The sequence below is a fragment of the Hemiscyllium ocellatum genome, chromosome 4, assembly GCF_020745735.1.
Source record: "Hemiscyllium ocellatum isolate sHemOce1 chromosome 4, sHemOce1.pat.X.cur, whole genome shotgun sequence".
Lineage (NCBI taxonomy): Eukaryota > Metazoa > Chordata > Chondrichthyes > Orectolobiformes > Hemiscylliidae > Hemiscyllium > Hemiscyllium ocellatum.
In genome coordinates, this window is record NC_083404.1 from 36,806,491 (window position 1) to 36,829,242 (window position 22,752).

A 22,752-nucleotide genomic window follows, 5' to 3' on the forward strand; every position below is an offset into this window, starting at 1 on the left:
AAATTGGTAGATAGTTAGATTGAATTTGTCCTGTTTATTGTATATAGGATATTTTCCACATTGCCACAGTTGTATCTGTGCTGGAGCCTTTTGGGAAAGAGTGTAGATGGTTGTGGAGCACAAGTGCTCAGTACTACTGCTGGAATGTTTCAGAGCATATTGCTTTTGTAATATCCAGTGCTTCTAATCATTTATTGATAGCGTGTGGAGTAAGTTGAACTCATTTAAGGCTGATAGCTGTGCTGCTGTGGACCTCTCAAGGAGACTGAGATAGATCATCTGTTTGGGACTTCTGGTTGAAGATGGATACAAGTAATTCAGCCTTGTTTTCTGCACAGAGGTGCTAGGCTTTACCACTATTAACAATAAGAATATTTGTGGATCCCCACTTTCTGGTGCTCCGTTGATGACTGGATGGCATAGAAGTACAGAATATCAAGGCAAGCAGGACTTCTAGAAACTCCTATCCAACTGTGTACCACTATACTGCTATTCTCCTATGCCTGTGGGACAGCCCATAACCAGTGATAATGTATTTAGGAATGGTAAGGTATGACTTGTTGTCAGGCTATTGCTTGACTTATCTGTGGACCAGCTCTCCCAATTTTGGCCCAAGTTTCCAGATGTTGGAAGGGAGGTGTTTTTGGAGTTGACAAGAGTGTGTTTGCCATTGCCATTTCCGCTGCCTTTTCCAATGCTGCGTGCTCTATCTGGTTTTATTCCTTTGTTTGTAGTTGAGAATCAATCACATTGCTATGGGTCAGACGATCAAGGCCAGATGAGGCCAGATAAGAATTACTGATTTCCTTTCCTAAAAGGTCATTAATAAACCAAACTGGTTTTAACAACAATTAATATATATTCACTATCAGGCTGGTTTTTAATTCATAATTTTGATTTATTGATTTCAGGTATCTTCATTTCTCATGGTGAGATTCAAACTTATTTCTCCAGAACATTAGAATAGCATTCAGGACTACTAGTCCAGTGAAATTATCATCTCCTTTTCATCATCCACATTAGAGGATCTGTTACAGAAATCTTTGCTGTGATGAACTTCCTATTTCTATAGCCACTTGTTCTTTCGACTTCCTGAAAGATACAATCTTTACATTTTAACCATCAATTTCTGAAAAATTGGCTATGAAAGAGCTAACACCATTGTTATGAACTATTCAGAAAAGATCTTCTAGTTTGGACTGTAACTTTACAGAAACTGGATGCCTGAAATGGATGTCTGCAGTCAACACCTCAAGGTAGAGGTCACATGCCTGACAAGCTAGGAGGCACAAGCTACAGTATTGTATTTTCTGCCAAAAAACCCTCTCACAGCTCAGTTATCCCAACTGTACTAATGTTATTGTTGTTTCACTTCTTTGGTTACATTCACTCCTCAAAATATTCTTTCTATCTAACTTCTATTGTTTTGTACAGCCAACTAATTCTCTTTTCTGATTCTGTCTGACCTCTGTTTTCTCAGCATTTTATATTTAATTCTCACTTTCCATCTGTCATTTTTTTTCTTTGCCCTATTGCAAATGTGTTGACCAGAAAATATAACCCAATGGTATAAAATCTTAAAGTATGCTGACAGTCAAGATTCAACCTTAAGGTCACTGAAGCAGTCTACATTGTAGAGATTTCTCAGAAAACTTTACATGTGGGTACAACTGCTTATTTCAGTGTTAAAATTTGTGGTTAACCCAGCAGTGTCTTCAATGGTCTATCTCTAGTTTAACATCTATGTGTAACCTGTAGTCAGATGCAATATTGGTGCAAGCACCTATAAGAACTGTTTGATTTACAATGGATTGTTTGGTCCACCTCTTCCTGAGTGTTTGTCAGTTGCTTCCGTGTTTTAGCATTGACATCTTTTTCTGCAAGTTCAGCATTTACGACCAAGCTCGTCAAGCACAGAATTTTGGTAGGAAGAGTTATTTAAAATTCTATTACTGCATTTTGAGAAATGTTTTGAGATTGAATATTGTCCAGGATGTTAATCATTATAAGTACCTTGTGATTTCAGTGCCGATAAATAAGATTCTTACATGAATAACTAGAGTGCAATGTTCTGTGTGTGTTACTGTGGTTTTAATCAATGCTATATATAATTCATAACTCACATGCTATTGTGGAAATACATATGCTTTTCCTTCTGCTTTCTGAAAGCAGTAACGTAACTGTTTCTAATACTCTGATATTCCAGTAGCCATTCTTATGACTGAGAGTGGGAATGTCGTTTTGCTATTCAACTTATCATATCTCATCCCATCATTCTCTGCTATCCATATGAAAATTTCATAGGGAATATCCCTGCACAGGGATCAAGAATTGCATCTTGTTCAATATCCTACAGGGTTTCACAAATTGAGCTAATTAAAACTAAAGCCGAACACTCTTTTACATTAGTCAGTTGGGAACAAGAAGTTAGGGACTCTTGTGGCACAATGGTGGCTCTGAGCTAGGAAGCCTGAGTTCAACTCCCAGCTACTTCAGAGATGTATCATAACATCTCTGAACTGGTTGCTTAAGATATTTAAGATTGAAAAGGGTAACCACATAGTCCCTGGGGCCTGTTTCACCATGAAACTATATCATGAATGACCCATAACTTTACACACCTAAGTTGCATATTTAAATACTGCTGAAAAGTGAGACATGTTGCCAAATCTATTTGTCTGATATTTTTGTGGCAAGTACAATAATGCCAAAATTCAAACAATTACAACAATATACACAACAGAAGAGGATTCAGAATAGTTGGCAAATAGAGTTTTATTTGTGGATGCATTGTCATGGAGAAAGGTACTGGGAACTATCTCTTCCTCAGGTTCCTGTGCAAATCAAAAAATGTGCAAGGTTTCAGCATACGGCTTTAGCTTGCAGAGAACTGGTCCCGCCATTCTGAATTTGACTGATTTATCTTAAAACTAATTGCTTAATAGAAGTGACGTACATTGTGGTCTACCATTCACATTAAAAATTTGTACTTTGGAATAAATAAACATAATTTTTAATTTGGCAGATTATACTAAATTAGGAGAGATAATCAATGCTGAGGAGGGCAGCAAAAAAAATTATGAACTCTCGGATTACCTGATCTTGTAGGTACTCTTGTTACGTTTCTGGTCAATGGTAATACTGATGGTCATATTGTTAAATGTCATGAAAAGAAGATGGTTAGATTTCATCCTACTGCAGATAGTGTGCCGGCATGAGAACTTGACAAAAAGCTAGTCTTGAGATATTTTCGTAAACCCCAAGTGAAACTAGAGATTTTTGGAAAGTGGACTAAATAGAATTCTTGGCTCCGTGGTGAATTGACTTCTAAGAACTTAGATTTTGGATCCACAATTCCCTTTCATCAACACAAGAACTAAAACTGTACACAACACTCAAAGTGTGGCATTAACAACACTCTGTACAATTGTAACAAGGCTTCTATATTTTTAAACTCCAGCCCTCTAACAATAAAGGCCAAAATTCTACTTGCCTTCTTAATTACCTGCTGCACCATCATGCTAACATTTTGCGTGTCATGCACAAGAACATCCACATCTACTTTTTGGAGTCACTATTTAAATAATAGTTGACATTTCCAGGAAAGGTTTTAAATAGTAAAACTATGACCATTGAGTCCTGACATTGAAATGATTAGGGGATACCTTTCTTTGCCAGTCAATGATTGCTACAGCTCATAAGAATGGTTGTGCTGACATTAAAGCGGTGTGAATGTTACTCACTATGTTGTCTTGAATTGAATTCGCCCACCATTGGAAATAGGTTTCCTTGTTGTACCCCATCAAACTCTTTATTTCTTTGAAAAACTTCAATAATATTTCCTTTGATTTTCCTTAGCCAAAAGAATAAAAGCCTAGATTGAGCAAGCTACTCACTCAATTTACCTTTTTTAAGATTTTCTTCAGATGCACTTTTTCCAGGAGTATAATACTTTTTCTGAGTATTTAATGCAGCACTTTGGATGTGATATTACCGGAGTCCTATACACTGTTGTATAACTTTCACTTTTGTGTATTTCAGTTCCTTGAAATAAACATTAAAATTCCATTAACCATATAACTATTTTTGGTACCTGTCCAGTAGCTTTGTGATTTCCGTATATGCTTTAAATCTCTTTGCTCAGCCATGGTTTCTTGGTGCAGTTTCTAACCATTTTTAATCATTCACAGATACAAAGGTCAATGATTAGGCTAGCACTTGTTACCGATCCTTAACTGCCTTGAACAAACAACAAAGAACATTACAGCACAGGAATAGGCCCTTCGGCCCTCCAAGCCTACACTGATCCATAGCCTCTATCTAAATCTGCTACTTATTTTCTAAGGATCTGTATCCCTTTGCTCCCTGCCCATTTATGTATCCGTCTAAACACATCTTAAATCACACTATTGTTCCCGCCCCTGCCACCTCCACTAGCAACGCATTCCAGGCACCCACCACTCTCTGCGTGAAGAGGTTTCCATGTATATCTCCCCAAACCTTTCCCCTCTCACTTTGAACTCGTGACCACTAGCAATTGAATCCTCCATTCTGGGAAAAGGTTTCTTGCTATTCACTCTGTCTACACCTCCCCTGATTTTGTAGACCTCAATCAGATCCCCTCTCAACCTCCCCCTTTTCAATGAAAATAGTCCTAATCTATTCAACCTCGCCTCATTGCTAGCACCCTCTGTATCAGGCAACCCCCTGGTGAACCTCCTCTGCACCCTCTCCAAAGCATCCACATCCTTTTGGTAATGTGGTGACCAGAACTGAATGCAGTATTCCAAATGTAGCATGATCTGCCAACTCTTGTAGTCAATGAGGAGAAGGTGTTGGTGATCTGCCTTGTTGAACCACTGCATATATGACGAGATACATCCACAGTACTGTAGGGGAGAGAGTTTGAGGATTTTGACCTAGCAACAATGAAGTAACAGTCAGAAAGTTGAGTCTTGGAGGGGACCATGCAGGTAGCTGTATTCTCAGTATCTGTGGCTCTTTTCCTTCTAGATGAGAGAGGTTACAGGTTTGAAAAGTACTGTTTAAGGAGTATTTAGAAAAAGCACTGATCCATCATTCCTAGGCACAAACTGCATGACCTCATACCTATTAATACGGAAGTCCAACTGCCACAGTATTGTCAATGCTGAAAATGTGTTGCTGGAAAAGCGCAACAGGTCAGGCAGCATCCAAGGAGCAGGAGAATCGACATTTCAGGCATGAGCCCTTCTTCAGGAATGAGGAGGGTGTGCCAAGCAGGCTAAGATAAAAGGTAGGGAGGAGGGACTTGGGTGGAGGGCATTGGAAATGCGATAGGTGGAAGGAGGTCAAGGTGAGGGTGATAGGCTGGAGTGGGGGAGGGGGCGGAGAGGTCAGGAAGAAGATTGCAGGTTAGGAAGGTGGTGCTGAATTCGAGGGTTGGGACTGAGACAAGGTGGGGAGAGGGGAAATGAGGAAACTGGAGAAAGCTGAGTTAATCCCTTGTGGTTGGAGGGTTCCCAGGCGGAAGATGAGGCGCTCTTCCTCCAGCCGTCGTGTTGCTATGGTCTGGCAATGAAGGAGTCCAAGGACCTGAATGTCCTTGGGGGAGTGGGAGGGGGAGTTGAAGTGTTGAGCCACGGGGTGGTTGGGTTGGTTGGTCCGGGTGTCCCAGAGGTGTTCTCTGAAACGTTCTGCAAGTAGGCGATCTGTCTCCCCAATACAGAGGAGGCCACATTGGGTGCAGTGGATGCAGTAAATGATGTGGGGAGGTGCAGGTGAATTTGTGGCGGATATGGAAGGATTCCTTGGGGCCTTGGAGGGAAGTAAAGGGGGAGGTGTGGGCGCAAGTTTTGCATTTCTTGCGGTTGCAGGGGAAGGTGCCTGGAATGGAGGTTGGGGTGGTGGGGGGTGTGGACCTGACAAGGGAGTCACGGAGGAAGTGGCTTTTTTGGAACGCTGATAGGGGAGGGGAGGGAAATATATCCCTGGTGGTGGGGTCCATTTGGAGATGGAGGAAATGACAACGGACGATAATGTATATGGAGGTTGGTGGGGTGGTAGGTGAGGATCAGTGGAGTTCTGTCCTGGTGGCGATTGGAGGGGTGGGACTCAAGGGCAGAGGAGCAGTAAGTGGAGGAGATGTGGTGGAGAGCATCGTCGATCACGTCTGGGGGGAAATTGCGGTCTTTGAAGGAGGCCATCTGGGTTATTCGGTATTGGAACTGGGCCTCCTGGGAGCCGATGCGGCAGAGACGAAGGAATGGGAATATGGGATGGCGTTTTTACAGGGGAAAGGGTGGGAGGAGGTGTAGTCTAGGTAGCTTTGGGAGTCGGTCGACTTATAGTAAATGTCTGTGTTGATTCTGTCGCCTGTGGCTCAACACTTCAACTCCCCGTCCCACTTCACCAAGGACATGCAGGTCCTTGGACTCCTCCATCGCCAGACCATACCAACACAACGGCTGGAGGAAGAGTGCCTCATCTTCCGCCTAGGAATCCTCCAATCACAAGGGATGAACTCAGATTTCTCCAGTTTCCTCATTTCCCCTCCCCCACCCTGTCTCAGTCCCAACCCTCAGACTCAGCACCACCTTCCTAACCTGCAATCTTCTTTCTGACCTCTCCGCCCCCTCCCCCACTCCGGACTACCACCCTCACCTTAACCTCCTTCCACTTATCGCATTTCCACGCCCATCCCCCAAGTTCCTCCTCCCTACCTTTTATCTTAGCCTGCTTGGCACACTCTCCTCATTCCTGAAGAAGGGCTCATGCCTGAAATGTCAATTCTTCTGCTCCTTGGATGCTGCCTGACCTGTTGCACTTTTCCAGCAACACATTTTCAGCTCTGATCTCCAGCATCTGCAGTCCTCACTTTCTCCTCCACAGTATTGTCAATTCCATGTATCAAAGTTGCTTTACAACACTCTGTGCTCACTTTGCTGGAAGTTTTTGTTGCAAACGTTTCGTCCCCTTTCTAGGTGACATCCTCAGTGCTTGGGAGCCTCCTTTGAAGCGCTTGTCATGTTTCCTTCGGCACTTATAGTGGCTTGTCTCTGCCGCTTCCGGTTGTCAGTTGCTGTCCGCTGCAGTGGCCGATATATTGGGTCCAGGTTGATGTGTTTGTTGATAGAATCAGTGGATGAGTGCCATGCCTCTAGGAATTCCCTGGTTGTTCTCCGGTTGGCTTGCGCTATAATAGTAGTGTTGTCCCAGTCGAATTCATGTTGTTTGTCATCTGTGTGTGTGGCTACTAAGGATAGCTGGTTACGTCGTTTCGTGGCTAGTTGGTGTTTGTGGATGCGGGTTGTTAGCTGTCTTCCTGTTTGTCCTATGTAGTGTTTTGTGCAGTCCTTGCATGGGATTTTGTACACTACATTGGTTTTGCGCATGCTGGGGATCGGGTCCTTTGTCCTGGTGAGTTGTTGTCTGAGAGTGGCTGTTGGTTTGTGTGCTGTTATGAGTCCTAGTGGTCGCAGCAGTCTGGCTGTCAGTTCGGAAATGCTCCTGATGTATGGTAGTGTGGCTAGTCCTTTGGGTTGCGGCAGGTCCTCGTTTCGTTGTCTTTTCCTTAGGCATCTGTTGATGAAATTGCGCGGGTATCCGTTTTTGGTGAATACATTGTATAGGTGTTCTTCTCCTCTTTTGCAGTTCTGGTGTACTGCAGTGTGTTGTGGCCCTTTTGAATAGTGTCCTGATGCAACTTCATTTGTGTGTGTTGGGGTGGTTGCTTTCATAGTTCAGGACTTGGTCTGTGTATGTGGCTTTTCTGTATACCTTCGTGCTGAATTCTCCGTTCGGTGTTCTCTGTACCATCACGTCTAGGAATGGGAGCTGGTTGTCCTTTCCTTCCTCTCTCGTGAATCGGATTCCTGTGAGTGTGGCATTGATGATCCGGTGTGTGTTCTCTATTTCTGTGTTTTTAATGATTACAAAGGTGTCGTCCACATATCTGACCCAGAGTTTGGGTTGTATTTGCGGTAAGACTGTTTGTTCTATCAACAAACACATCGACCTGGACCCAATATACCGGCAACTGCAGCGGACAGCAACTGACAACCGGAAGCGGCAGAGACAAGCCACTATAAATGCCGAAGGAAACATAACAGAAGCGCTTCAAAGGAGGATCCCAAGCACTGAGGATGTCACCTAGAAAGGGGACGAAACGTTTGCAACAAAAATTCCCAGCTCACCGAACAGAACCACAACAACGAACACCCTAGCTACAAATCTTCTCCCAAACTTTGAACATTTAAATTACTGCACTCAGCAAATTTTAGAGAAAAAAAACCCTGTAGTCATTTATCCAAATCAAGAGCTCTGTAGGAAGCTAGAGAAGTGATTGCTGGGTCTCTTGCTGAGATATTTGTATCATTGATAGTCACAGGTGAGGTGCCGGAAGACTGGAGGTTGCCAAACATGGTACCACTGCTTAAGAAGGGCGGTAAAGACAAGCCAGGGAACTATAGACCGGTGAGCCTGACCTCAGTGGTGGGCAAGTTGTTGGAGGGAATCCTGAGGGACAGGATGTACATGTAGTTGGAAAGGCAAGGACTGATTAGGGATAGTCAACATGGCTTTGTGCATGGGAAATCATGTCTCACAAACTTAGTTGAGGTTTTTGAAGAAGTGACAAAGAAGATTGATGAGGGCAAAGCAGTAGATGTGATCTATATGGACTTCAGAAAGACTTTCGACAAGGTTCCCCATGGGAGACTGATTAGCAAGGTTAGATCTCACGAAATACAGGAAGAACTAGCCATTTGGATACAGAACTGGCTCAAAGGTAGAAGACAGAGGGTGGTGGTGGAGTGTTGTTTTTCAGACTGGAGGCCTGTGACCAGTGGAGTGCCACAAGGGTTGATGCTGGGTCCTCTACTTTTTGTCATTTACATAAATATTTTGGATGCAAGCATAAGAGGTACAGTTAGTAAGTTTGCAGATGACACCAAAGTTGGAGGTGTAGTGGACAGCGAACAGGGTTACCTTAGATTACAACAAGATCTTGACCAGATGGGTCGATGGGCTGAGAAGTGGCAGATGGAGTTTAATTCAGATAAATGTGAGGTGCTGCATTTTGGGGAAGCAAATCTTAGCAGGACTTATACACTTAATGGTAAGGCCCTAGGGAGTGTTGCTGAACAAACAGACCTTGGAGTGCAGGTTCATAGCTCCTTGAAAGTGGAGTCGCAGGTAGATAGGATAGTGAAGAAGGCGTTTGGTATGCTTTCCTTTATTGGTCAGAGTATTGAGTACAGGAGTTGGGAGGTCATGTTACAGCTGTACAGGACATTGGTTCGGCCACTGTTGGAATATTGCGTGCAATTCTGGTCTCCTTCCTATTGGAAAGATGTTGTGAAACTTGAAAAGGTTCAGAAAATATTTACATGGATGTTGCCAGGGTTGGAGGATTTGAGGTATAAGGAGAGGCTGAACAGGCTGGGGCTGTTTTCCCTGGAGTGTTGGAGGGCTGAGGGGTGACCTTATAGAGGTTTACAAAATTATGAGGGGCATGGATAGGATAAATACACAAAGTCTTTTCCCTGGGATCAGGGAGTCCAGAACTAGAGGGCATAGGTTTAGGGTGAGAGGGGAAAGATATAGAAGAGACCCAAGGGGCAATATTTTCACGCAGAGGGTGGTACGTGTATGGAATGAGCTGCCAAACGATGTGGTGGAGTCTGGTACAATTGCAACATTTAAGAGGCATTTGGATGGGTATATGAATAGGAAGAGTTTGGAGAGATATGGGCCGGGTGCTGGCAGGTGGGACTAGATTGGGTTGGAATCTCTGGTCAGCGTGGATAGGTTGGACCGAAGGGTCTGTTTACATGCTGTACATCTCTATGACTCTATTTTATAACATGGTTAAGAATATTTATGACTGATGTCAGTATCTTAATCATATAGAATTAAGTAGTCATCAGTGTAGAATATTATCCATCTTTTATACCTGCACATTGTAAGCAGAGTGGTGGTGCAATAAAGGAGAATGCTTGGTTAAGAAAATAAGACACTTACATGAAAATCCTAAGGAAAGAATAACAGTAGATAAAAATGGTTGAAAAATAAGGAAGTGCCAAAAGCCCAGAAATCAAATGCCAATCTGTCAAAAATTAAGTTTCTTGCGCACTCATATTCAGGAAGAAATCAAATTAAGTTATGGAATTACACACATTTTAGTAAACTGACCCAAACCTGAGTCCAATCCCTGAAGTGAGAACAGACCAGCTCAACATGCCTTCCAATCCTCTCCTGCAAATGCTCTTGATTCCAATGTACACATAAATTTTGAAACCAGCAATGTTCATAAAAGAGCACAGTTTATCCTGTGCAAAGACTGGTCTTAAAATATCTGAACATCCCATCTTCCAGTATAGTGTAGTGGGTGAACCCTTCTTCCATCCAGATTTCTATAATGAATTTACAGATATTATTATGTTGGATCTGAAACACATGGCTTCTACACAATTTATTTTGTAACTGTCAAACAAAATGAATATCAAACTGCATGTCTATTGAGATACAAAATTAAAGACAATTAAAAGCTTTCTTATGAAAATTATTTTCATAATAGCCATCTTTTAAATTTAATATAGTCACAAATATCAATCCTGCCTGGAGAGATATTTCTAATGATTAACATCAACTATGAAATACTGCTATAGAAAATAGTGCTCATATTCTTAAATAATTTCAAGTTCAAACTTTAACTTTATTGTTTCTTATCATTAAGACTATCAAATACTCCAGCTGATTCTAGTGCTTTGTAATCTTTTTCCTGTCTGAATGGAATTATACAAGTTCATATCGCACCTATTATTTGGCTTGTAATAGTTTCAAGAATAATAGAGTATAAGTACTTTCTACTTGTTTTATGTTACATCTCACTTAAATAGGTGTTCAATGAAGACAGCTTGCAGTTTATAAAAAAAAACAGCAAAATTGGAAGTCTAGAATAAAAACAGAAATTATGGAAACGGAGGGGGAGAAAGGAAAAACAAAATTAATGGCTGGATTTTTCGCATTCTTTTGCAGAAAACCTTGGAGGTGTAGAATAATGTGAAGTGGTACTGGAACAGAGTTATGATTTCATAGTTAAGGTCCAAAAGAACCTTTGGATTTGAAATAGTAAAATCTGTTTCTCTTTCCACAGATGCTGCCAGAGTTTCTCCAGCATTTGCTGCTTTCATTTCAGATTCCAGTATCTGTAAGAATTTTGCTTTTATTTGCTACTTCTCTTTTAGATATGCCCACAAAGAAGAGACCCACAGCAATTTGATTGACTCTTACCTGCTCTCTGGGCTACTAGGGATGAGCAATCAATGCTCGCCTAGCCAGAGACAGGGACATTCTGTGAGTGAATAAAGTTCTATCTTCTCTCGGAGAACTTGGTTAATCTATCGGCGTGTTCCTCTTCAAAAAGGATAGCTTAAAGTGTTAGTAACACCAGAGCCAGCCTTAATGAGCTGAGAGTTAGACAACTGTCTCTCAGAGCTACTGATTGGTTTGTTTGGATGGTAATTTAGTACAAAAAGGAAGTCCCAAGAAGAAGACAGTATACATGTATCAGACTTGAATCCTCTATTTTAATTGAGGAGTGATGAATGACCCTAGAGAGGTGAAGAAGAGATGGAGCAGGGAGGTACAAAGATTGGAATATGATTTTAGATTGGTGACCCTGATGGGTATAGTAGACCTCCCAAAGAAGATGCCAAACTCTTCTTTCCCACCTTTTTGTTCATGTTATACTAGGTTGGTTCCCTTACAATTATGGCAATTATTGTTAAGGGCCTTAAAAAGCCTAAGAGTGAGAAACCAAGTAGAAACACCTTACCCATCCCCTGTAATGTGGGGCACAACTTAGGGATGGCAAGGTACTAGGCTATGTTAAGTGACCCAAACCAGCACATAAGAGAGCTGTAAAATCTGCTCCATTGTCTGAGTCGAGGCCACAGCAATGAAGCACATAGCTAAGCATCTGCCTTTCAATACTTTTTCAGAACTCATGATGTCATCAGTCCATTGCTTCACTGCTGCCATACATTTCAAAAGTTACAGAACCATGTGTATCCTCCAGAGGTTATTCTGTATTGTGCAGTTAAATTCCTTTTTAACATAATCCTAAATGGTTACTCTGAGGATAGAGGATTCATTCACCTTGTGGTTGCTGGTTTGGGTAATATTGGTTTGCAAGAGGGAAAATTGCCAGTTAAATTGCAAGATAATACACTCAAATAGCATGGCAAAGACTATTTTTATGAAGAAGTCACGTGCCTCTCGACTGGTAGTAAGGGTGGTGTGTAGATTTTTAGAGGCTGTCTTTATCTGTATGCCACAGGAAATTTAAAAAGCAGCTGCATTCTTTTGTTGACTCATTTCATACCAAATCATGTAATATGAAGTGTAACTGCTTTATTGGTAACACTGTAAACAGCACAACTCAATATCTACTTATCTGATTGTTGCAGCAGAAATCTTACCAGTATGAAGAATGTCGGTGGCTGCAATATGCAATCGTTTGACTGTGGAAAGTAACGTCACCTTCAGCTGAAACTTAAGCAGACAAAAACATTTGATTTTAACTCAAGAATTAAGACATTGAGGTATGATCAGCACAGTAGTAGTTTGAATCTTTCCTACATTTATTCTGTGTGTTGCATAGAGTTTCAGAAGAGAAGCCACAGCATGTATTCCATAAAACTGTCAAAACATTTTCGCTTTCCATTTGGTTTGATTTATATGTATTTCATGTTTTCAGATAAATATCAATTCAAAACAAAATACTTAAGGAAGTTTAGATGTTTTTAAACAACTTCATTCGGTGTTCTCACCAGTAAACTGGTAACTCAATTTATAAAAAACTGATGAAGGGCTTATGCTCGAAACGTTGAATTCTCTATTCCTGAGATGCTGCCTAACCTGCTGTGCTTTGACCAGCAACACATTTGCAGCTGTGATCTCCAGCATCTGCAGACCTCATTTTTTACTTATAAAAAACTTTGACAAAAACATACTCAGTACTTTAAATGGATTAATTAAACAACATTATTTTACTGAATATTAGTAGTAATGATTAAGTAAATTTTTTTAGTTAATTTCATTGAGACTAGGGAGTTGGGGCAGCAATGGGAGAGGTGGAACAGATACATTCAGTATTATTAGGTTGGGGAAAGGGGGAAAGTGGCCATTGCCCCACCATGTCAGACATTTGCTTGTATAGTTTGACTCGCACTATTTATTGACCATTGTCAGTCATTGTCTTTGCTCATTTGTGATAGGTGTATGGCTTGTTCAAGCCTCAGAAGGTTAGAGATACCAGAATGCCTGTGAGACTGATTATTTCTGAATCCAACTTTCAAGAAGACCATTGGAATTTGGTGTATAGCGACAGTTCACCAGGTTACATTAAGCTGCTACAAAAATAGGAATTACTGGAAAAACTCAGCAGATCTGGCATCATCTGTGAAGGTTTTACCTCTTGGGGGCAATGACTCTTCATCAGAACTAATAATAGCTATGAAATGGTGCTACATATGCTGAAGAGATGGGGTGGGGGATGGTAAAGGAGTAAGTGATATGAGGAGACTAAGCTAATCTTCCTTGCTGTGTAGTGTCCTTGATCCCAACAGTGTTCATTCTTTCATTCAAAATGGTGGAATTTACCCTCCCTGGCAGGCATGAGTAATGTTGAGAATGTTGAAAAAGTACATTGAGAATGAAAAAAAATCAAAATCTCTGTCAAGAAAATATTTTGCAATTTTCCGCATAGCCTTAAATGATGACTCCAGAATCCCAGCATTGAGTAGAGACTAACTTACTTCCACACATTTTCAACTTGCTAATTGTCCAACTTGCCTTATTTATGTACTACTTTCAATCTTCCTCCCCTTCCTTGAGAAACTTAATGATGCAAATTCCTGACAAGTCACAGCAAGTACCTACAGACCTGCTTGTCCTGACTATCATTCAACTTAGTACACAGTACAGTGTCCCTGCCTGCTCTTTGACAAGCATCTATGCAAGTCAGCTTTAATAAACCATCAGCTTCACCAGATTGCCATGTCCACTCACAGACCACCTCCACAGCACTTTTCTCTGGATGATCTCTGCATTTGCCTGTAGCATAGCCTCTAACTCCAAGAGTTTCACATTGCCCCGAAGAAAAAAGCTGTGACTTACTTTGCCCACTTTGCATGCAGCATCAGCTATTTTGTGCAGTTATTGTACAGTCTATGTTCAACCTGAAATGGCAAGGTTCCAACTCTGTATTCTTGTGTGTGACTTGCCTATCACAGAAGTCATTCCCTCAGCAACCCAGTGCAACAAACCTGATCTCCAGACTTAAGTTGCTTGCTTTCACCAAGACACCATGAACTTAACAATTACTGCCCAAACCTCCAGGAATGACTATGGCCAAACCCTAGGACTTGACTTGGCAGGATGGACCTGATGAACACAGTAGACCTAACTGGGGAAAAGATCTTGGCTATTCATCTTATCTATGTTCCACATGACTTAATAAACTTCTACAATGGTGACCCCTCAGCCTCTTATTCTCAAGGAAAAGAAATCTCAGCCAATCCAGCCTCTCCTTGTAACTCAAACTTTCCAGTCATGGTAACATTCATGTAAATCATTTTTGTACTCATTCCAGTTTAATAAAACTTTCCTATAGCAGGATGATCAGAACTGTACACAGTACTCCAAATGTGGTCTCAATAATATCTAGTACAGCTGTAACATGATGTCCCAACTCCTGTACTCAATGCTCTGACTGATGAAGGCAAGCATGCCAAATGCCTTCTTCACTACCCTAGCTATTTGTGACGCCACTTTCAAAGGAACAATGTACTTAAACCCGTAGGTCTCCCTGTTCGAAAACACCCCTCAGGGCTCTACCATTCACTGTGAATTCTGCCTTGGTTTGTCTTACCAAATAGCAACACCTCACATTTATCTGAATTAAACTCTATCAGTCATTCCTCAACCCACTGGCTAGTTGATCAGGATGCTGCTGTACTGAGATAACCTTCTTCACTATCCACTACACCACTAGGTTTGGTGTCACCCACGAATTTTCTAACCATTCCTCCTATATTCTCATCCAAATCATTAAATAAATGAACAACAGTGGCACCGATCCTTGTGATACACTGCTGGTTACAGGCCTCCAGTCTAAAAAATAACTTTCTACCATTAGCTCTCTACCTTCAAGCAAATTTTGTATTCAGTTGGCTAGCTCTCCCTGGATACCTTGTGATCTAACTTTCCAAACCAGTCTCCCATGTCAAAGGCCTTGCTAAAATCCATGTTTCTACCACACTGCCCTCATCTATCTTCTTGGTCACCTCTTTTAAAGACTTAATCAAATCAGAGACAATTTCCCATGCACAAAGCCATTCTGACTATCCCTAATCAACTTGCCTTTCCAAATACGTGTAGATCCTGACTCTCAAGAATCCCCAACAACTTAAACACCATTGACATTTGGCTTACCATTCTGTAGTTCACTGACTTTTCCTTGCAGCCTTTCTTACATAATGGCACAACATTAGCCACCATTCAGTGTTCCGGCACCTCACCTGTGGTTGATGATATACATATTTCGGCTAAGGGCACTGCAATTTCTTTCCTAGCTTCCCACAATCCTGGGATAGACATGAACTGGGATTTATCTACCTTTCTGTGTTTTAAGACCACCAGCACCTCCACTTCTGTAATGAGGACTCTTTTTAAGACAGCACTATTTATGACAGAATTCCCTAACTTCCATATCTTTCTCCATGGTAAATACTGATGAGAAACATTCATTTACAATCTCATGCATTTCCTGTGATTCCATACTTAGATGACCTCATTGCCTTAATATCTCTCTAGCTGCTCTTTCACCCTAATATATTTGTAGAATGTCTTTGGATTCTCCTTTACCATATCTGCCAAAGGTTACTTTGTGTCGTCCTTCTGCCATCCTGAATACCCTCTTATTTTTCTTGAACGGAGATTCAATATCTTTAGTTATTCAGTGCTCCCTACTCCTGTCAGCCTTGCCCTTCATACTAACAGGAACATGCAGCCTCTGAACTCTCATTATCTCACTTTTGAATGCCTCTGACTTGCCAGATTTCCTTTACCTGTGAAGAGCATCCTTCAATCAACTTTTGAAAGTTTCTGTTTTATACAAGCAAAATTAGCCAATTTAAAACTTTCACTTATGAACTAGCCCTATCCTTTTCCATAACTATTTAAAAACTAACACAATTATGGTCACTGGTCCCAAAGTATTCCCCTACTAACACCTCAGTCACCTGCTCTGTCTTATTTCCTGAGAAGGGGTTGAGTTTTGCCCCTAATCTGGGTACGGCCATCTACATATTGATTGAGAATTTTTTCCTGAACACACAAATTTCTCTGCATCCAAGTCCTCAACACTATGGCGGTCCCAGTCTGTTTGGAAAGTTGAAATCCCATACTCTTCTAACCCTATTAGTCTTACAGCTAACTGGGATCTCCCTACATATTTGCTCCTCAATTTCTCACTGACTATTGGGGGTGTGGGGGTACAATCCCATCAAAGTGATTGGCCCTTATTATTTCTAATTTCCACCCATATAACCCCACTGGATGATCCCTCAAGAATATTCTCTCGAAGTACTGCCGTGATGTCTGTCCTGTTCAAAAACGTCACTTTCCCTTCCTCTCTTCTCTCCTTTTATCTTTCCTAAACCATCTGTACCCCAGAACATTGAACTGTTAATCCTGTCTCTCCCTCAGCCATGTTTCTGTAATAGCTATAATATCCCAGTCTTATGTGTCCATCTATGTCCTGAGGTCATCTGCCTTAACTGTCAAGCCTCTTGCATTGAAATAAGTTCAGCTTAATTCAGCAGTCTTCCCCCATTCCCTATCATGGTCTTGCATGCCTTGTCTGTTTAACTTGCTCTCTAACTTCTGTATTAGTCTGAATGTTCTTTTTTATCTCACTACTTTTCAGGCTTCACTTGTCTTCATTACTGTGAATCTCCATGCTCTGCACCAGCTTCTCATCCACATATTCATCTACCCTATTCTCTTATTCTTATTTTCACTACCACGTGGCACCGGGAGTAATCCAGAGACTACCACCCTTGAAATCCTGCTATTTAGCCTCCTGACTAACTTCCTCGATTCACTCTGCAGGACCTCAGCCCTTTTCCCACTTATGTTGTTGGTACCAATTTGTACAATGATTTCTAGCTGCAGATGCTCCCCTTTGAGAAATTGCTCAGATATATCCTTGACTCTGGCACCAGGGAGACAACATACCATCCAAGAGTCTCACTTGTGGCCATAGAAATGCCTGTCTCAGTCCATATCTAAATAGTGCCTGATCACAACTATTTGCTTGGACTTTGCTATACCTGCTTCACAGCATAGCCAGTTATGGTGCCACAGGTCTGGCTGCTGTTACTATTTCCCCTGAAGGGCATCCAAAAGGATAAACTCATTCGAGGGGGGGTATAGCCACAAGGGACTCCTGTACTATCTGCCTGCTTCTCATACTGGTCACCCACCTAGTTGACTGAATCTACAGTATGACCACCTCCTTGAAGCTTCTATTTATCACAGAATCTATAAAATATTGAAATATATCCACCGATGCATCAGCTAATTCTCTAGCCACCTCCTCCAACACTCTGATATCTAACTTACCTTTAATATAACATGAATAAGATTGAAGTTGTCAACTTTGGTAGAAAAAAAAGATAGAATGAGTATTTCTTAAAATGATAACAAGTTGTGAAGTACTGATATCAAAGGAACCTCTGTGTTCTCGTTCATAAGTCACTAAAAGGTAGCATGTAGATACTGTAAACAATTAGAAAGGCAAATGATATGTTGGTCTTCATTGTAAAGGGATTATAGTTTAAGAATAATAATATTTTGATGCAATTGTGTAGAGCTTTAGTCAGAACACTATACAATTTTAGTATCTTTATCTCAGGAAGGATATAGTTCCCATAGAGGAAGGGCAGCAAATGAAGGGCTTCTCAGAGACCTATTTGTTTGGAGTCTTCAAGAATGCCTTCAATGAGATGATCCCATTGAAACTTACAAAGTTCTTAGAGCATGGCAGGGTGGATGTCAATAGGTTCTGGATATCCTAATATAACATTCTATTTAGCAAAGATTATTTTCACCATGTAGTTCAAGCTCTCCTATTCAAAAGATAGAGTTAGTTGCAAGGAATGTGTTAGTGACTTTCCACATTTCCCATTCCTTGATCCATTTGATGACTGTTAGCAGATCTTGTAGTTTCACCATATTGAGCACTAAGACAGAAAGTGGACAGTAAGTGGGCTGAACATATAATTTTGGGCTGCAATGAAGTGCAACATGCATGATTCCAAACAGCTTACGAGTGTTCATCAATTGGCAGATATGAAGGGGAGTGATGTTTATGATATATGATGGGAAGGCACGTCAAATGAAAGGTGTCATCTATAGTGCTATGAAGAAGCACCTGATCAGCAATGACCTGCTCGGTGATGCCCAGATTGGGTTCCACTAAGGTCATTTCCTGACCACATTACAGTATTTTTGCAAAATTGGACAAAAAAGTTGAATTTCAAAGATGGTGAGAGTGATAGCCCTTGACACCAAGGATGCACTTGACTCGGTATGTCATCAAGGAGCCCTGGCAAAACTGGAATCAATGGGTATCAGGGGGACAAATTATCTGCTGGTTGGAGTCATACCTTACAAAAGAAGATGGTTGTGGCTGTTGGATGTTATTCATCTCAGCTCCAGGACATCTCTATAGGAGTTCCTCAGGGTCGTGTCCTTGGCTCAACCATTTTCAGTTCCTTCAATGACCTTCCCTCAACCCATAAGGTCAGAAGTGGGGATGTTCACCAATTACATAATGTTCATCACTATTCGTGATACCTCAGATATGAAAGCAATCATGTTCAAAAGTAACAAGATTTGTATATTATTCAGACTTGGGTTGGCAAGTAACATTAGAGCCACAAAATGCCAGGCAATGGCCATCTCCAATAACAGACAATCTAACCATCATCCTTTGATATTAAATAGCATTACCATCACTGAATTCCCTACTATCAATGTCCTGGAGTTTACTATTGACCAGAAACTAGTTGCGGTCTACCACTGTATAGTCACCTCTGATGCCTGTCCTGCTAGTGAGATAGGGCATATGAGGATGGTATTTTGTTAAGGTATTTTGCGTAAAGTATGATTCTATGAGTATGAATACAAATATTTCAAGGTGATGCATGACCAGCCTGGTTGACAGATTTCCCAGTTTCGCCAAATATTGGTATACAGGATTTCGCAGGATCAAAAAGACTGAGTTTTCTATTATTACCAGTGCTAAGATTTGAACCCTAGTCCCTCTTTTGTCTATATATTGGCAAAAACTGTAATGAGGTCTTGAGTTATGTGGCCCCAACAAAACCCAAACTGAGCAGTGAGCAGTTTACTGCTGAGTAAGTCCTACTTGTTAGAAATGTCGATGACACCTTCCTTTGCTTTGCCAATGATTATGACCAGCTTGAGAGGTGGTTATTGGCCAGGTTGGATTTGTCCTCCTTTTTTCATGGACAGGACAAATCTTAGCAATTTTCCACATTGGTATCTAACTGACAATGTGGTAGCTACACAGGAACAAGGTGACTAGTGGCATAGCCAATTCTAGAACACAAATTTTCAGTACTCTAGTTTGTTAAGGTTCAAAGAATTTGCTGCATTGACTGCTCCTTAATATCATGTAGAGTGAACTGAAGACTGGCTGCTATGATGCAAGGGGTTTGAAGAGAAGGCTGAGATGCATAATTAACAGAGTGCTTCTGACTGAAGATAAATGCGAATGCCCTAATCCGGGAAATTAGTACATAATTTATGTTGATATTCCAGGTCAGCACCCTACGAACACTGGATTGCTATTTAATGGGACTTGAAAAGCAAGGCTAACCATTCCATTAGCTCAGGTAGGTTGTGAGAATCCCATTGCACTGGAGAAAAGCAGGGAATATTTCCAGTTTCAATTTAACTAGCAGGACATTATAAACAATTAGAGAAAATGCCAGGAAGTTAATATTTCAGAATCATGGAGTTATCCAGCATAGAAACAGATCCTTTGGTTCAACTTGTCTATGCTGACCAGATAGTCCATGCTGACCTAATCTATATCTCTCTAAACCCTTCCTGCTCATGTAGCCATCCTCATGTCTTTTAAATGTTATAATTGTACCTGCCTCCACCATCTCCTATGGCAGCTTGTTCCATACATACACCATTCTCTGCATGAACAAGTTGTCCCTCAAATCTGTTTTAAATCTTTCCCCTCAACTTAAACCTAGGCCCTCAATTTTGGATTCCCCTATTGTGCACAAAGACCTTGCTTATTCACCCTATCCATGCAGCCTCTGCCATATCCAACTCCACCCTGAAATTATTCAATGCTTTAGCCTTAACCACTTTCTATGACAGAATTCCAGAAGCTCACAACATTCTGGTCGAAGAACTTTCTCATGACATTTATCCAGCACTTTTTGCCTTTATTTCACAATTTCCAATATCCACTGTATTTTGCTTTTAATTGCATGCAGTAGTTTCTGACTACTTTGACTACTTCCATTGTTCAGACAGTAACTATTGTTACTGATTCTGCTACTGCCAGTCACACTTTCTCTAGATCTATCTCTCGTTTCTTCATTCTCTCATTTACCATCCTGCTTTGCCTGGCATCATCATGGGTAACATTTTTTCTCACTGCTATCACTGATTAACATGATAAACTTACAAACACTGGCTATTCATCTCCAGTATTTGTAGGAAATGTGGGTTATGACCAAAAGCTTTTCTGCATACACAAGTACATTTCTGTGAATGCATTACTATGTTGATAAACTTAAGAACTTTGTTTTAATGAAGGTTGGACAACAAACTAAACTCATCAGATACAGAAAAGACAGAACAACCTGCAATGTCTACTGAAGATATTTCCAATTCTTCAGACAACCAAGTGAATCACAATTCACACGAACGGCACCAATCTGTTTTAATAGCATTGTACTCTATCATGTTTGCGGGTGGAGTTATTGGAGCCAGTATTATGTTATGTCGAATTCTGAAGAATGACAAGAATTCTAAGTCATTTATCATTATCAATCTCTTACTAGCACATGTGATTTTTCTTATAACTGTGCCATTTCGTATTTCTTACTATGCAATTAAAGAATGGAAGTTTGGGTTAGTTTTCTGTAAGTTAGTCAGTGCTATTATGCACATTCATATGTACTTAACCTTTGCATTTTATGTGATCATCATTATCACAAGACTTCTTAATGTCTTTCAAAAGAGGAAGAAACGAGAGGCTTATAAACCATGGAAAGTATTAGTGCTCAGTGTAGTTTTATGGCTTGTGGTGACTGTGATTATTCTTCCAGTATTTCTACGGAGATATGGTGGTAGTCTAGAATATGATGAAAATCATTGTTTTCACTTTGAAATTTCATCAGAAACTGTCAAGCAAATCAATTACATTTTAATTTGCATAACAATATGTACAATTACCATTTTGCTCATCTGGCAGATAGGTATAATGTCAAATCTGGCTTTCAAGCATGGCTCACAGACATGTGCGCATCAAATCTTTCGTGCCCAACTAAAGACATTAACATTTATACTGATAATGTTTGTGTTTTTTGTTCCTTATCTTGGATTCAGAGCATATTACATCAAAGAATCTAAGAATTGTTCATCAATTATGTATACACTTAATGAAGCAGGTTTATCCATTACAGGAATGAGTTGTTTTGATTTGTTAATTTTTTGGATATGGTATTCCATTTAAAACTTTACCAAGTAGTGAGGCCCTAGTCCATGAAGACAGTAAACTGTATGTATTTATTTGATCAGTTTTGTTTAGGGCAAGTTGAACATCCCATACTTTGAAATATCAAATCAAATAGGATACAGTTGGATTATAACAATAAATTGCTACTTGAGGTATAAATTTGGTATCAAAGACAATTGAGAATTAAATAATCATAAAAGCAAGTTCATGACTCCAATTCCCTGAAGCATCACTTTTGTAAAACGTTAACCAGGTTTTGTTTCAATCACTTAACTGTTATCAATGTGATTTTTAATGTATCCTGTTCCATCCCCTGATGGATAAGTTGAATTTAAATTCAAGACAGAACTTAAATTTCCACATTGCCACTTGTAACGTCAACAATTTTAGTCCTCTCCTGAGTTACCATCCTTAAATTTCATCTCAACCTAAACATTTCTGGCCAAATTATCACACACCAACTCCTGCTGACTCCAGGCTTGCTGACCCATTGTGGCTACCGGTTTCATACCCCTCAAATCTAAAATTCTCAAGCCAGTGATTAAGGCCCCACAGCCACATTAACCACCTAATTTCTACCCGAACACCCCAATAATGATTGTATCATTGCCCTCTTTTTGGACCTCCACTTCAAACATGTTTTCAGTTGCCTAGATTATAATTTCTAAAAGTCCTTCTCACACCCAGCTTCTTCTTCTTCCTGTCTTAATTCCTTTCCTTCTAGCAGGCATTTTTTTTCCCCTTATGCTTTAACAAAACTCTTTGTGCAATTGTAAACTATTCTTTAATTTTCTCTGACTGCCATCTTAAGCTTGAATTTCTGTCTTGTTCACATTCTTCAAGGGGACTACTATATGATACCACATGATGTTATCCTATCCTTTATTCTTGAAGGCCACTGCAGCCAG

At 40.5% G+C, this 22,752-nt stretch overlaps 1 protein-coding gene across 3 annotated transcripts; it reads left to right on the forward strand.

The window, feature by feature from the left end:
• The first annotated feature begins 1,178 nt into the window (after positions 1-1,178).
• Positions 1,179-21,855, forward strand: LOC132815348 (probable G-protein coupled receptor 141). Of its 3 annotated transcripts, none has more exons than XM_060824215.1 (3): positions 1,179-1,256; positions 12,453-12,587; positions 20,920-21,855. In XM_060824215.1, the coding sequence occupies exon 3, from the start codon at positions 20,972-20,974 to the stop codon at positions 21,839-21,841; it is 870 nt and encodes a 289-aa protein (XP_060680198.1). In that variant the 5' UTR covers positions 1,179-1,256; positions 12,453-12,587; positions 20,920-20,971; the 3' UTR covers positions 21,842-21,855. The 3 variants fall into 3 exon arrangements, with proteins under 3 accessions (XP_060680198.1, XP_060680197.1, XP_060680199.1); XM_060824214.1 differs by lacking the exon at positions 1,179-1,256 and adding an exon at positions 1,889-1,924; XM_060824216.1 differs by lacking the exons at positions 1,179-1,256; positions 12,453-12,587 and adding an exon at positions 19,918-19,973.
• The last annotated feature ends 897 nt before the right edge of the window (positions 21,856-22,752 follow it).